At 41.3% G+C, this 17,072-nt stretch overlaps 1 protein-coding gene across 1 annotated transcript in view; it reads right to left on the bottom strand.

Moving 5' to 3' along the window:
* The window catches only part of pkd1a (polycystic kidney disease 1a), a 78,406-nt gene that overhangs the window by 22,343 nt on the left and 38,991 nt on the right, over window positions 1-17,072 (bottom strand). The window contains exons 13-25 of the mRNA XM_075463562.1: window positions 15,117-15,379; window positions 14,634-15,002; window positions 13,869-14,342; window positions 13,653-13,784; window positions 12,442-12,617; window positions 11,659-11,789; window positions 8,906-11,520; window positions 6,690-6,884; window positions 6,284-6,583; window positions 5,704-6,152; window positions 5,378-5,528; window positions 2,003-2,155; window positions 1,720-1,860 (exon numbers count right to left, since the gene is read on the bottom strand). Coding sequence (XP_075319677.1) covers window positions 1,720-1,860; window positions 2,003-2,155; window positions 5,378-5,528; window positions 5,704-6,152; window positions 6,284-6,583; window positions 6,690-6,884; window positions 8,906-11,520; window positions 11,659-11,789; window positions 12,442-12,617; window positions 13,653-13,784; window positions 13,869-14,342; window positions 14,634-15,002; window positions 15,117-15,379 — 5,549 coding nt within the window. The remainder of the gene's footprint in view (window positions 1-1,719; window positions 1,861-2,002; window positions 2,156-5,377; window positions 5,529-5,703; window positions 6,153-6,283; window positions 6,584-6,689; window positions 6,885-8,905; window positions 11,521-11,658; window positions 11,790-12,441; window positions 12,618-13,652; window positions 13,785-13,868; window positions 14,343-14,633; window positions 15,003-15,116; window positions 15,380-17,072) is intronic.

Raw genomic sequence — 17,072 nt, 5'->3', positions numbered from 1 at the left:
GAATTTTTTTTCAAGTTAGAAATATTTCATGAGTAAGAAACATGTTTTATGTTGCTGAGAAATGAATCTGTCTACGCCCTGCGTTGGTTGCCATATATCACACAGTCCACTTCTACAGGGTTTTTCTTTTCTTTTTTTTTTACAATAACTGTAAAGTATGTATAGTTTAGTACGTCTTTACTTTGTTATCATGGGTGAGTGAATGAGGACTTTCAAGAATAAAAGCAAATTTAATCAATCTTAATCAATCTGCTACACAGCTATGCAAAGAGCTAAAGGGTCTGTACTTTCTGGTTGGGGCAGAGAAACAAGCTAAACTGTTAAACGGTTTATCTCTCATCAGATCTTCCAACTCACGGGACTCATATGAACAATGGAGAATAACTAAACACGTATGCTTTAAACAACCCCAAGCGGGCACATATTTTAATGGGCTGTTTCTCCAGACACTTTTTTTTTTTTTTTTTTAGATTGTTGGGCGTCTGACAAAAGAAAAAAAAAAATGGAATAAGAGCAGCTTTATTAGAAATCTGTCTATAAAATGTTCAATTAACACTGTTTTTACAAAACTTTGAAGCATGAGCTGCATTTAGTTGTGCGTATACATGCAGAAGTGATTTGAGCCTCACCTATATTATCTGGGTGTGCTGTTTCAGCTAACAGAGCTTTGATTTTGTACAATTTTAGTCAGACTAACATGGTCTCAGGCATCTTAAAACTATGGTTTGGGTGGTTTCACATAAACGTGCTCAGTGTTTTGTTTCTTGCAGAAAATGACAGATGAGGCTCCCTTCTATCATGCAAGTGGAAAGCAACATATTGTTTAAATGTTTTGGATAACCTGCTTTATTCACACTTGGGCTCATTCTGTCATTTTGGATGAGCTATTACCAGGGAGCTGGCTGGGTAAACTCTGCAAGCACAGAGCGAATGATTCGGTTCTCACGTGAAGCCTCTCCAAACATTTCAGGACTACACTGCATGAGTGAAAACAGCTCAACTCCTCTTCAGATTACGTGCCTTCTCATAAAAAAAGATAAGCTAGTTATGTTCTTTCTGTCCAAATGTAAATTTGCATGGAAACAGGAAACTGCTGGATAAATCCCAGCAGATGAGAGGGTTGGAGTGGAGTCAAATGCTTCATTCCACCTACTTAAAGCAGTTTCTATGAAAAGAGCAGAAAATTTACGATTGATTCTCTGTATTAATTTGATGTGTTCCTTTTACTCCTGTGTAAATGCAACATGAGCACTACGTACATGAAATCAAATGCATGTCAAAAGTAGAAAGTAATAAATCGACCCTTGTAAAGAGTGGAAACTATTCAACAGTGTACAAATTTACCTAGATTATACTACAGCTGAGAGCAGTCTGAACTCCAGCAACCCAACATGTTTTTTGTCTTTGAAATGGTTTCCTTATGTTAATTAGGGCATAACATATTCTCTCTGGCTCGACTTGTGCGATGACCTCATTCTCACACACACACACACACACACACACACACACACACACACACACACACACAACTACTGCATCACAAAAATCCCACGGAAAGTTTGAGCAAAGTAGATGTAGTGGATCAGGAGAGGAAGAAAGAAGGAAGAAAACGGTCTTGGAAATACTGGCTTCACTGTGACTTCTGTGACACAGGGGGTCACATTCAGTCGGATGGTGTTTTAGTGCCTTTGTTTGGATTTGTCTGTGTGTTTTTCTTACCCCTCGGTAGAAGCCCTGGCAGTTGGAGCAGGTTCCTTTGAGGTACACATACGAGTTCTGGCTGACCTCGTAAATGGACTGCGCCTTACAGGACACACACTCGAGATACACCATAGGAATGTGGCCACTCTGTACGAGCACCTGTCACCAACACACAGAATGTTAGGGCAGGGACAAATACAGGCTTTAAGGAGGCAGAGGTCTACATAAACGATTCAGATTGAAAATGCTGTCGATGATGGACATATTTGAAATGAGACTGCAGGGCACTGTGTTCACTTACAGTCTGTGTGGTGGACTCTGGCGTCATGCTGTCTTTGCTGATGGTCAGCTTGAACGTGTACTCGACACCTGCCTCCAGCTCAGAGCCAGAGATTCCCAGCATGGGGCCACTGGAGCCAAGGCCGAAGTTCAGACTGGAGCAGTGCTCTGGACCCTGAAAACAGATGTTGTTTTCTTTATACTCGTTTTAAGCGAAGGAAGGAAATTTAGTGATAAAACAGGGAAATGTACTTATTGGAGTGGAACGTTCAGTTATTAAACTATATTTACATCTACTCTGATTTCACTGTAACACAATCAATTAAACTCAATGAAGACATGAAGCTAGTTAAGAAGTATGTAACTCAAAACCTTTTTTACAGTTTAACAAAGTCATAAACTTTTTCCTTTATTGAGTCACATTATAACTAATGATCGGAAAAGCTGAGTCACGTTTTCATTGTCAGTTTATTTCAAGAGGCTGAAGATTTTTCAAAGGGCCGTCGCTAGGATTGATAGTGAGAGTGATACTGTTTTAATGTTCATTTATGGACTGCTTTGAAATGATTTTGTATAAATAGCTCTTTTGTGTTTAGTTTACTTTTATATCCTTCTCAAAGTCTCACATCTCCCCTTGTTTCAAGATCCCTTTGTTTATAAGGTGCTATGTTGACTGCATTATTCTATTAAACTTGCTAAGTGCATTCTATTGCAGACTTTCCATGTGGTTCTTCATCTCTGTTGTATACATGATTTAGCCCATTTTTAGGACTCTTTTCCTCTAATATCTTTGTTCAGTCAATTAAACCCTGCCATCTTGACTGTTCTTGGAGAGCCGCCATGTAACTGGAGTAAAATATATGCTGCTCAGAGTGTTCTTGAAATCACTGAATCATTTCAGTTTTGATTGTGAATCACTTGTATAATCTGGTTTGTACTTAAGTTCAGACAGTTGGAAAGAAATGGAGACATCCTAACATAAGAGGGAGTTTGGGCCTTTAAACAGAGAAATTGCATTCTGATAATGGTTGAAAAACCTTGTGGAGGTAATAATAAACAAGATAGCAGCTTCATACTAATTTGTGCATGCCTCAGGAAACTTAGAGTCTCATAGTCCACAAAATTCATCATGACTTTTGTTACACAACTTACATGTAAGTTAGTCAAACTGAACGGGACAAGTGCTTAAAGGGATGATGCAGCAACTTTTATTGGAGCAGCACAGGTGGTTGCTCCCTGTTTCCCAAAGAAAATTAAAATAAATCCAGATCTGGAACTTTGTTATTTGTAATATGTAATGAATATTCATCAATACTCATGAACCCATCACAATACTGTATTTTGTATTGCTATCAACAACAATGACTGTTTCTTCTTCTTTTTTTTTTTTTTTAAAATCACTACCACCCTGAATACTTCCCTGTACTGCTTTTTGAGTTAAATATAGATCAATCATGTTTCCTTCTATAAATTTGTCCACTTTAACTTTTTAGTTCATGTAAGAACATTTGTCTTGTTCTTGGAACAGTAAACTTTATAAAGCAAAGAAATAAAATTACTTTTTTAAAAAGTGAAGCAAGAATAACCTTGCAGTGATAAAAACCACTCTCTACATTCTTCTGTGTCTTCACTTTGAGTCAAAATGCAAATGCATTTCACTCTTACTGTTTAAACTCACTGTTCTTCAGTTCCTTTATCAACAGTACTTCACAAATGTGTGTGTGTGTGTGTGTGTGTGTGTGTGTGTGTGTGTGTGTGTTTGAATGTGTGTGACATTGTTGATGTGGACTGTGTAATTGTCAGGGTGGGGAGCAAAGCACTAGCTGTGGAATGCTGAGTTTATCTCTAAACAGTTATATAACCCTTTACATGCCTTGCTGCTTAGACGTGCATCACACACACACACACACACACACACACACACACACACACACACACACACACATCTGTGCACATCTATCTTTGTTAGGGCCTTCACTGATACAATGCTTAACCTACTTTACCCATTAGACTTGATCCTCAAACAGACCTTTAGACAAAAATCACTGTCTTTAAAATAAGTCCATGCTCCCAGTATCTCAACATGAAACTGGCCCTCGCAAAGATGGACATACATCTCCAAGCACACTCCATTCTGCTGGACACACCCTTCCCATTGGGTCTCATATTTTGGTCTTTCGCTGCTCTGGCAGAAAGTGTTACCGCCCAACAACAGAAACAGCGAGTGTGAAAAACACAGAATCAACACACACCCTTATACAATCCATATTTAAAAGACATACTGGGTTTGTTTACATGCACAGCAACATTCTGACATCAGCCCAAACAGGACTGTACTCTGAATAAGACACAGCCGTGTAATGTTAATGCCATTATGTAGACGCATCTTAATCACACTTGTACATCTTACTGCAGTTTTCACAGCAACTCGCGGCACAGTGCATCTCAGCAACACATGACCTGTGAGGATGGCTGTGGGAACGAAAAATAGACACACTTTCGGGGAGAGGAACCTGAGTGTAGCTCTGTGATTTGAGAAATATGGATATATTGAAGGCTTTGGATAGGTACAAACATCACAATGACCCATTGTAAGCAGGAGTCATTTACTGGACTATAATAATGCTCTATAATAATGTTTCCAAAAAACTTGCCAAAAGACTGATTGTTCTGGGGAATGGGTGCCAATAAAGTTTAGGAGGAACCAATGCTCCTTAACATAAACATGGATATATGAACAGAATATCCTCATGAAAACACCATAATCGGAATACTTTCTTATCTAGAATAAACCCAGTTGTCGGAATATTGCTGTGCATGTAAAAATAGCCACTGGCAGACTGTTGAACTTTCTCTTCATTACAACAATACTATGAAGCTTCCCTAAAAGAAACTGTTTCTCTATTCTTTACAGAATTACCTCTCGCTTCCATGAATCTTTACTAAAAGAAATTACATTAAAAGAATTAGAAAGTAGAGCTCAGGTTGATGATTTAACTCTTTCATCTTTCAGAGTCAAGTCGAAGGTTGAGAAAACAGTAAGAGAAACAAAATGGCTCTCCTGGCACACCACAGGAACAAAGGCTGAGCAGCAGATAGCTTTGCTTTACTTCAAGTTCAATTATAGACATTTATCAGCATCACTTAGTGTGCACTATACAATTATGTATGAACAAAAGTAACTGAGTAGCTAATTTATAGTTAATGATAGCTTGATTTTACTGTAAAAGGTAACAGTTCAACAGTTTAAAGTGATACACATTAGCCGCATTCAGAGAGAGCCTTCCAGAAAAGCAGATTAAACAATATTTGTTGTGCTTCTCTTTTAACTGTCTAGCTACCTTTAGAACTACAAAAAACACTTGAAAGCCATTTTTGGCACTTCTTCTTGTTGTACCTTGGAAGTACTCTGACAATCCCAGTGGTAGTGAAGCAGAGACTGACTTTCTGGGTCCATGTTGGGGTCGTAAGACTGCTCTGCACTGAGCTGCAGGTCCTGGGTCCTCGACCACACGCGATAGGTGCCTCCTTCAATAATGGGCTTCAGCCTAACAAAAAAGAAAACAAGAAAGAATTAAACTTAGAAAATAGTAACAATTATCATGAAATAGTAAAAGGTCTCACGTTCGACATAGTTTTTGGAATTGGGTTTGTAAAATAAAAGCGGTGTGGGGGTTAATTCATCCTGGAAGTGTCAAAAGGCTTTTCTGTTTTTCTACTCACTTGGCAGCCATTACACTGAGTTGCAGACAGGCAGCTTTCCTTAGTGGCACTCCTTCATATGACAGAGAAAACACCAAGCTATAGTTCCCCGCTGCCAAAGCCATCTTTGGTAATGACAGCTGCAGACGTCTAACGTCCACCTCCATCGGCAGGTGAACTTTTTGGCCAGGAGAAACCTGAGAAGGCTGGGTCTCTGATGCAGGGAGCAGCGGGTTGCCTTTTATCATTTCACTATCACAGGAGGATGCTGAGACTATCTGCCAGAGGAACTGAGGTCCGTAGCGTATGCACCCCTTCAAGTCCACGCTGGCCTCCACCAAGATGGGCTGAAAGCGCCACATGGCCAGCCGGGTTTGAGCCATCTGCACTTCTGGCTCCTCACACTCTAATACACTGATGCTTACTGTCACCTGGGCCAACACCCAGCTAACCAGGTTACTGCAGTTCACCTGTTAAGAAAAAGAAACAAACGTTTGAAATCACAAATCTGACAGGATATCAAGCCTTCACATACAGCAGCTGGGAAATTAATGTATCTCGCAACGATTAGATGAAACATCAAGACAGAAAATATACATACTTGAACCTGGTAGTGTCCGGGAAGACGATACTTATAACCCACAGACGTGGTGTTTGTATGAACTGGAGAAGAGTTGTCACCAAAGTCCCACAAGCACGTGACAGGAGTAGATCTAGGCGTGACAGAGGCCATCAGTGTAACAGTCTTGTTGATGAAAGTGTCCCGTGGCACCGCATACAGGGTGGCAGACTTCAGCAGGTTCTGCACAAATATCTGCTCCATGATGATCTGCGTATGTAGGCTGTTCCAGGCCCGCAGATGGATCTTCAGTATGCCTGGAACTTCTGGGGTGTAGGGCACCTATGGTTGTGTAAATCAACGAGATTCATCACCATTCAGATGGATGACAGGGAGATAACAATTTCTGGAACATTCGAAAGGCTTTTTTATGTGTAAGTCACCGGACCTCTGTGCCTATACATGTCGCCGTGCTGGACTGCAGCTCAAAAGTCCACAAGAATTTAACAGGTTTGCCCTTCAGGATGCTGGCCGTAAACAACTTCTTTACACCCACGGGGATTGCTGTGCAGATTCCCTGGATGGAAAGTCCACCCACCAGCTCCATCACCACCACCTGCAGATTTCGCGTCACGACACTCACCTGCATGAATGAAACAACAAGGCGATGTCATGTCGTGTTATTTAAGTGCAAAGCGCACCGTAGGTGCAGTCGACAGTGTGAGCTGCTTTCATCCTTTCCATTATAAGAGAGTTACATTCATGAAGCTTGTTTGAGACAAAGTGCACTTTTAACACAGCTGAGAGCAGACTGCAGCAGAGGGGAGTCGAAATAAAAATCCAAGCAGTTTCTAGTAGCCTTCAGATCACAAAGGAAGTCCCAGAAACCCCTGCATCCTGTTCTATCTGATCCCGATTTCATGAAGTGCTTGGAGACCCATATATCCACTAGCACGTAGTCTACAGTAGTTTTATTACTTACAGCTGCATGCATGTCAGCTGGAACGATTTGTCTCTATCTAAATAAACTAAAAACAATAATAGTTAATGACACAGCTTTTACTTTTAAACTGTCACAGGATTATCAAAGCTTCATCTTCACAGATGTTTTTTTTTAAGAATCCTCACATTCCACTGACCAGATGCACCTCAATACTCTCTATTCTATAAAGGTTTGTTTAATAGAGACAAACACAATATACCTAGATAAGCTGAAAACAGCTCTCCAATACAAGTATGGTATAGTGTTTAAAGAAAATGGTAATCAGAAACATATAAATCTATATAAAAAATAAAAGTGAATTAACCCAAGTTCAACATCTCTCTGAAAAAGTTAAAGTCTACAGATGATTTTAAATGAAAAGGCGGTGCGTGGAGAATATTTTGTTCCTTTCTGTTTGCCGTTTAAGTGTCTACAGGATCTTATGCAATTGTGTGTCATAATATATTCAAGGTGAGGTAGAGTCCCTTTAAACATCTGAATACAAAATTAAAGCCATGAAAATAAATTCAGTTTACAAAATCCAAAAACATATTTACTTAAAAAGTGGCACTGATGAGACTTTATTTGCATTTTCTTGAGCATTTTTTAATGCTCGATTGTGAAGGCTCTCTACTGCTTTAATCTTAGACCGACTAGCCTGAGATCAGACAATCAAACTGTGTGACAGACATGAACTTGTCACTGAACTGAAATGCCACACAGTTTCTTATCTTAAAGCAGTTAAGGTTAGCCTTTTACATTTTAGAGATCATTTTAATGTGGCTTTTGACATTCAGCTGAGTGGAAGATTAAATCTTCTCTGCTGCTTGATCAATAACTGCTACATCGATAATTAAATCAGTCCAATGTTTATTCACAGACTGAAACTGTGATATATTGCAGTTCATGACTTCAAATGAGAATATAATTAGAAAATGTTGTAATCAATCTCTTCAAAATAAAAATAAAATAACTTAAAAGCTTTTTGGAAGATTTTCCACACATTAGAGATGGAGGATATCATTATACTTTAAAATGAAAGAAAAATACCAGCATGCTGCTCTTGCTCAGCATGACCATTATCACTGTGATTTTCACAATACTCTGGCCAATGGCCCTGGCGGGCTAAAATGTCACTCTTTTTAATAAAGAGTGATGCTGAGCAAGAACAATGAGCAGGTTTTTTTTTTACCCTTGATTTGAAATTGTTAATACTGGGTTAAAACCTAATCCGTCAGCAATTTCTGTCATGCCCTTAGGCTGTGCAGGGAGGAGGCTAACTGGCTCCAGAAACTGCAGCTGCCAGAATGTCAGGAGAAAATCATTTTTATGCTTGTGTGAAATCAAACCATGTCGGGTTCACGTATGATTAAAAAAACGAATTCACGCAGGACTGGCTCCTCCTGAACAAGCCTATTTTTTTTTTTTGATACTTCTGCGAGGTGTGAAGTCTTCACATACTGACTGTAAGTGAAGTTTTGTTTAAAGTAAGCAGTAGGGTCCAATATATATATAGACAGCCGACATTAATTAAAACTTTTCTCTTTTTAGGGAAAATCTACAATGTAGAGAATGAAATGATAGTGTTTTTTATATAATTGCTGCTTTTGAAGGTTAAAAGAAACCCAATACATAACATGAAATGTGACTTGTTCTTATAATTGAATTTTATTTTACATTACCTGGTTGTGAGCAGTGAGATTGACCATGTATATATCCGCCCTGCTGAAGACATGGGTGTAGGTCTGGTTAACCTGAGGGATAATGGTGGCATCCCCGCTAAAGCTGAGGATCAGCTGAACGTCCGTACCCGCTGCCATTAAGATGGTGAACTCCACCTTTTCGTTGACTCCTGCCAGCTTCTTGGTGCCTCTTAGCTCCAACCCGTTAACCATGTCCTGAACATAGAACTCCTTGGAAACCATTTGCTCACTGACATCATTGGTAGCGTTCAACGTAATTATGGCTGTTTTTGGCTCCTGGAAAATCAGAGTCGTTTGCCTTCCAGTTTGAGTTCTTCCCTCCCACATCCATGTCCATGTAACATTAGTTCCTGTCAGCACCTCCCCCTGCAGATAAATATTGGCTTTCGTTGCTACGTAAGCCGGCTCGGTCACATTGATAGCAGTGAAACTAAGCCCAGAGATGACTTCCTGGACGTTGACAACCTCTGACACAATCTCTGAGCTAACCTCATTGAAGGCCTCCACATAAACTTGTTTTTGGCCTGAACTATCAAAGCTGAGGGTCAACCATGGCTTGTTCCACTGCACATCGCTCCCATCCACAAACCACCGATACTGCAGATCTGAGCCTTCCATAATCATCACTGTCAGGTTTGTTTGTGAACTGACAGCAACTGGGTTGTTGCTGATCTGCAGGTACACACCTGCAGCTGGTTCGAGGAAGCGGATGGTTCTGTTCATGGACAGCTGTCCCAGAAGGTTGGCTGCCCACAGAAAGATGTCATATGAACCTGGCTCAGAGAAATTCACCTCCACAGTCTTCCCGCTCATGTTGAATGAACTGAGCGGGTCCATCTTTCTAATGAAGTTCCACGTAAAGGTCATGTTGGTGCCCTCCTTTAATCCTGCTTGAAGGTGGAGAACACGGTTTGTAGCATAACAACAACGCTCCAAACCTGTGCTTCGGCCTCCTTCGATCTGATCTGCCAAAATCTGCAGACCCTCCAACTTACGCTGGACAAACAAGTAGATGCTCGTTTGTGCTGTTCCGACATCATTCTCCGCTGTCACAATGATGTTGAAAGTACCGACAGAGCGGAAAGTGTAGAACATGGTATGGTTCCCTGGTATTGAGGTACAGCGATCACACAGTATCCAAGAGTATCGCACACCGTCTCCCTCCTCCTTGTGGGCCTCAAAGTGGACTGAGGCATTCAAAGGAACATTTACTAAGCTGGCATTGACTGTCAACCCACGGATTGGTGCGAGTACAGTAACAGGTAAAACAGCGTCATTCTGGCTAACAGTGTTGGCTGCTTTCACTGTGATTTTGTAGTTCCCAGAGATGTTGTAGGTATGGAGGATATTCTGGCCTGTAAGCACAATTCCATCTCCAAAATTCCAGGTGTAAGTGGTATCTGAGGCCAAAGAAGAAGTCATGAAAGTAAATGGAGCTCCCAGTGTCAGGTTATTGTACTTGGTGCCATTATGTTGAATAGCAATTGGTCCAATTGGCATCAAAACCTCAATCAAAGCACTGCTATTACTGGAAGAGATGTTATTGAAAACATGCACTGTCACTTTGTAGTGACCTGGTTCGTTATAAGTTCTCACAATATTCCCAGAACCATGGATAAGGACAAAGTCTTCCTCCCTACCAAAGTCCCACTGATAGCTGTAGTTGAATTCAGGCTCAGCTTTCACCTGGAACCGAATTTCTTCCCCAACAGAGTAGTGGGATTTCTCTGGAATGAAGCTGATGTTGGTCAAAGCTGGCTGCACACACACCCAGTTGAAGAAATTAGCCTTGGTGGCTTCATTAACTCCACTGGATAGGAGGAGGGAGAGGTGGTAATTCCCACTGGTCCGGTAAGTGTGTGAGACTCCGGGTTTGCCGATGTGTGTCTCGTTCGGGCTTCCATCCCCAAAGCTCCATTCATACAGGAGAACGGATGCGTTACCAGACACCCAAGCTTGAAAGTTGACGGCGGACTGCTCTCGGACACATCCGGAAGGCTCCATTCTTATAACTTGGAAAACAAACACGTGAACTAGAAGGATCGTCCAGCCCGAGCTCACAGCATTCATGGCTGTCACATTTACGGTGTAGTTGCCTTCTTTGATGTATTTGTGTGACACTTGGGGTTCAGATCTAGTGTAAGTGTTGCCATCACCCATTGAGAATGTCCATGTGATGTTATTACCAGAAGCAAGGCGGGCTGTCACTGTGGTCAGACTGTTAATCTCTGTGGGAGAGGAACTCTGAGCTGTTAGATCTTCAATCTCCTCATACACAAATTTCTCAACACAAGCGTCTGTATTACTGATGGTGTTGTTTACGGATACACAGACATTGAAGAAGCCACTCTGCGCATAGGTGTGGTTCACAAGCCGACCTTGTTGGAGGGGAGAACCATCTCGAAAGTTCCACTCATAGTGAATGCCATACGGTGAGGGCAGAGGATGAGCCTCAAAACTGGCTGATTTGCCTGCGAGGAGTTGTGGCTCTGTTTGTATGTCAACACGAGTGAGGATGCTGTAAACACTCATGTTGATGCTCTGACTGATGTTCTCGTAACGGTTGGACACAGAGACCAGCGCTGTGTATATTCCTGCACAGAAAGAGACAAGGAAATGAGGTAAATGGACAGCTGCATGCTTAAAACATCGAGATATCACATGGATGAAACAGGTTTCTGCGACGGTAGTTAATACTTGTTTTTATGACTGGAACAAGTGTGAGGGATTACCTGGCTGAGAGTAGACATAGGTGATGTTTTTGCTTAGGAGAATTTGATTAGGCGAGTCTTGGCCAGGGAGTAAGGGAGAATAGGGAGGTTGGAATTCAAACTCCTTGTATCCGCCGTCACCAAAAGACCACCTACAGCAGAAAATAGACAATACAAAATCCTTAAAAGAGGACTTACTTTCTTTTCTCTTTATCCTAACAGTGTGACAGTTTAAGCAGATTTGTTTCTACCCAATATGAGCAACACCAGTGCATGCAAATATACTCAGTCACTTAAAAGCTGGAAAATGTGAATCTTTTTTTTTTTTTTTTTAAATGACACAGTAGAGGGTTTGGACAAGGAGAATTGGAAACTCAATCTCATGGAGCCTTTCTGGACTGTGGTATGAGTGGAGGGAAAGGTAAAGAGTACTCCAAAAGGGGGGGGGGGAAGAAAAGTATAGGGGAAACAGCTGCACAGAGGGGAAAATTCTTGTCAGCAATCTTCCCGGACCACATGGTTATAAATCTACTGCTCAGCTTTGACTTGACTGCCTGTAGTGCTGTTGTGGCACACAGGAGGACAAAAACAGAGAAAAGAGCAAAGTGAGAGACAGACAGAGGAGATGAAAAAGCACACAAATGGATGCAGTGTGTTTTAACTCCAGTTACATCGCAGAATGAGAGACACAAAGACAGAAAGAGGCAGGCCTTCTGATTAAAAATCTGTTTTGAAACACCACGGAAAATATCTGTCAAGTTGATGCCATTCACCATTCATCTTCCCCTCCTCCATAGTTCATACCTGAAGGTGGCTGCCACAGACATGTCCAAAAGCACAGAGGTGGTGAGAGTCTGAGTGGAGCCCTGAGGGACCACATCTGGCACACCGTTGACGGTGAGATTGGCCATGGGCTGCAGTCTGTCCACGGTTACGTTGAAATGCTCCATGAGTGTGCTGACATGGTTCGTGGCCGTCACCTGGAAGCAAGGTCACATAGTGGCTCAGAGGCTGTAATCTTGTGTCACAGCTAAGTTTATTATGAGAATGACATAACTACAACATGCAGTTATAATATTTGCAAAACACGCAACAAGAGCAGAAAAAAGGATCTCGAAGATTAAACCAAAACCATTTTCAAATTCATTGATTAATCCTTGAAAGCTGGTTCAGGTTTTACTTTGAGTTCTTTATTAAAATAAGCTGAATTTCTCTGGATTTTGGACAGTTAAAACAAAACAGTGAGCATAACATAACTAAAAAAGGATGTAGCAGATACATGCAGACTAATGTTCCATGATGGCTCTCAACTTTGTCAGAAGGATTCATCTGTTCAGGCAGGGTTTTTGCTTCTCTTTATCTTTCACTTTTTTGATTCTGCAAAAAAGTCTTTGTGTACTGGTTACATCTGCATATATTTGTTGAGTCAGCAGTCGTGTATAAACAGACAACTATTTCTTCAATCTGACAGAAAATCATTCAGATTTGAGACTCAAATCTAAGAGTTTTCTGGGAAAAAGCTAAATTACACATGTAGGGTTTCTTCTTCTGTTGATATAAAGGAGAAGTCAAAGCAGACCGTTACAGCTTAGCTCACTCTGTTCCCTGCACAGGAGTACACCAAAAGCAAGTGGGAAATTTCTCCTTTCTGAATCTACCGATCAGGAATCCATAACTCATCACAGCTCTCCAATAAAAAAGTGCCCTTTGTTGACCAGTTTGTTTTGCCATTGTAATGTTTCTCCGACCAGAATTAGCAAATACATGGTTACATTATTCTGTTCACCAGATTTAAAAGGTTTAGACCACATTTCTTGAACTGATTAAAATGAAGGTGTTTTATTCTGACAGGACTATTCATTTCAATAAAGTCTGGCCTTGTAAACACAGCTGGTGTCTGTGGATACCCTAGTGGAAAGCAATGTATCAAATACAAAGCGGTTATACATAATTTTGTTTGGCAGGATGACAAAAACTCGACTTGTGCTGAATTTGAACACGTGACAGAGACTCACTGTGAGCTTGTAGGTGGCGTCGTTCTGGTAGATGACATTAAGGACACTATTGTAATAGGTGAAGTAGGGCTTGTCATCCACTGTCCACTTAAATGTAGGACTGGAACCTTCACTCACTGATGCAGTGTAACTCTGTAAACAGAGTGCAGTTCATTGTATACAATACCTATATCTAACAACTGTTGAATAAATACATTAACAAAAGGACACACTCACCACGACAGACTCCATCAGTACACGATGTGCAGGGTGTGGTTGTACCATTAGTCCCCTGAGAGGTGTTTCCAGTTTAACAACCACCACCAGGTTTGCTTCTGTCACATTATTCTTGGCTTCCAGCTCCACCTGCACTGGATCTTTCTGTTCTTCCTCTCCCAGGCTCAGATCCAGCACCGCATATAGGTTGGGCTCTGAGATTTCAACTGAGCTCGGTCCAGGCTGACAGAGTGCTGGACTGGACATAAAGCCCGGGGGGCATTCAGACTGGAAAATCACGCTGTGATTGCTGCCATGCTGGGATCCCCATGTTATGTAGCGAGACTGCACACGGAGGAGAAGCCGGGTGTCATTGGGCTTAAGGTAAAGGGTACCATTCCGTGTAGGGGGATGCAAGATCGTCAGGCCGAGAGGAGGCACCACCCGCAATGGGCATGATGCTGAGGTTGGGTATGACGGCTCCGTGGAGTGCACCTGAAGTTGAATATAAATTAATCTAAATTGTTAGGGTAACACAGCAGTAATACAAACAAAGAATGATTTACTCATAGATTAATCTAAACTGGCAATAAAAATACAAAGTTCCACAATATTACTGAGATTTGATTTTGAATGATACGTTATAAACCTCCAAAGTGTATGCTTAAGAAATGTTTGACTCAACACAGCTCAACACAACAGGCTTTGCATTCCTAAGCGGCCTCCTCTTGAATTTAGTTAGTGTCAAATGCATGCTGGGATATGACAGGAGGATTGATGACTTACCAGCAGGCTATAAAGTCCAGGCTGGGGGAGGCCAGCAGACAGCTGCGCTCCCTGCAGCTGAGTCTTGTTGTGTCCCACATAGATCACTCTGATTGGACAAACAACTTCCTCCAGCCAGCTACCCTCGCCATCCCTCACCAGCGCCTCCATGTCAAGCACCGGGTCAGGCGTGGGGTCAGGTGAAGAATCTGCTGACTGTCTTGTATTGTTGATCCAGAACCAATCTGATAGGTTAAAGGCAAAGACAGGCTGTCTCCACAATGACTGTGGGGAAGAATGGCACCGAAGAAGAGCGGACGGGCCAGCGTCATGCTGCAGGGCGATTACATCTCCACGCGAAACCAGAATGTCCTCCAGTTGGTCTTTTATCTAGGAAAAAAAAAAAAATCAAGTCTTTTGTATTAGATAGATGACAAATTAAAAAGTAAAACCTGAAACTGGTCATCACTGAAATAGCTCTGAGTCTAAAGTAAACCCGCTCACCAGTACGTGCGATGCTGGTCCTGCTGGCAAAGTGAAGACCACCTCTTTCTGTAGGGTGTATTGAGGTCTCCATGTCCCAGGTGGTAGCTGGTGAGCATGGCTGCAGTTAGGGCAGGAGGACGGCTGGCATGGACTTGACAGGGGGAGGCACCGGCGCTGGAAGGGACACCACTGCTCTAGTCGAGGGCAAGAGGGTGGATCGCTGCTCACCGTGCCATTAGGGACACAAACAGCGACCGGAGCACATGCTGGGCCTCCACAACCTAAAACATAAGAAGACTTTATTTTTTTCATCCTAAAATATGGGGGGTCATGTCACAAAATATGTCTGATGTTGGATCATATCTTATTAACTGATTTATGTGACAAATGCTAAAACGCTCAAGTTTTGAAGAATATGCTCAATACACCTGAAAGAGTGACAGGTGCATTGAAGAGAGAAAAAAAAACGTGAAAAGAGCTCCATGTATATAAAAACTGCAACAGTAGGAAATAATACATAATATAAAGACTAAAATTAAATTCCTATATTTATCTAAAAAAAGAAAAACACCTATTGTTACTTAGAAGTAATAGTACGAATACAGAAGTGTGCAGAACTACCGAGCCACTTTGCTTCCAAGCAGCCAGACTTCCTTTTAATCTTTTAAAGTGGTCTTGGATGATAGTTCTCCAGGCTTTCTGAACATTGGCTGTTTTTTTCCTCATTTTCAGTCCAATTCTTGAGAAAAGGATGAGGTATGCCAAATGACACAAGAAGTGGACTGAAAATCAGTGGCAACAGGTCTGATGGAGGGATGAATCCTCCCCAGAGCCCGGACCTCAACATTATTAAAGCAGTGTGGGATCATCTTGACAGAGAACGGAACAAAAGGCAGCCGACATCCAAAGAAGAGCTTTGGGGTGTCCTTCAAGAAGCCTGGAGAACTATTCCTGAAGACTACTTAAAGAAATGACAGAAAGCTTGTCTAAGAGGGATGTTGTTGAAGAAATAAAAGTGCTTAGACTAAATACTGACTTAAAAGCTAGCGAGTTACACAAACACTTTTTTTGCCTCATGTGCTGTATTTCCATTTGTCATTAAAAATAAAAAAAAATAAAAATCACTGAACCAATTCCCTGCTTTTCTGGCAATATATACAGTAAAGACATTTGGGACAGCTCAAGACTTTTACACAGTACTTTATAGTAGACAAACAAATCATAACTGTGGCTGTTAGAATTACATCTTGGAAAAGTGCACAACAAGTAAAAGTGGAACAAAACTGTTGATAAAAGCCATGACATCCAGGATCCAAGAAAAAAAAAAAAAAAAAAGCAGATTTCTCAAAAAAGTGGAATATAAAGTATGTTTGCATGTCTGTAGTTTGTGAATTCATAGTGGGAACCTAATACATAAATACATATATTTTTATTCTTTATTTTTTATCATTATATCCTATGTTACATGTTTGCACCTTACGCCGCAGTAAATTCCTAGTTAACAATGGCAATAAAACGAATTCTGATTCTGATTCTGATTCTGATAAATGTGCCAGGCTTGTATCCGTTTTCCTATGGGGGGTAGACAAAACTGGCTTTCTGTATAACTGATAGACCAGTAGCATTACATTCACAGTCTGAAAAACGTGCTGAACTGTCTTTAAAAAGAGACCAGCCTCTGTGGATTTGTGACAGATTCTTGAATCCTTGAAGTGCATCCCTTTTCTTCTCCTCTTATTATTACATGTCCATGCTGCTGTGTCTCAGTGCACCTTTCCAAACATATTGTTGTGACTCTGGTGACTGTGGATGATGAGAAGTAACATTCACAAGGGAGGTGACCTTGTAAGTTTGGTTTCCTTCCTCTCCAGTTTCACCCTACTTTCTGTCTCCATTCACACTTTCCTTTCATGTTCACCTATCTTAACAGCTTTAGACAAGGATGGTCAGTGTGTGTGTGTAATTGGAGGTGTG

This window comes from Odontesthes bonariensis, chromosome 4 (assembly GCF_027942865.1).
Source record: "Odontesthes bonariensis isolate fOdoBon6 chromosome 4, fOdoBon6.hap1, whole genome shotgun sequence".
NCBI lineage: Eukaryota > Metazoa > Chordata > Actinopteri > Atheriniformes > Atherinopsidae > Odontesthes > Odontesthes bonariensis.
This window is presented reverse-complemented; position numbering and strand designations above follow the sequence as displayed.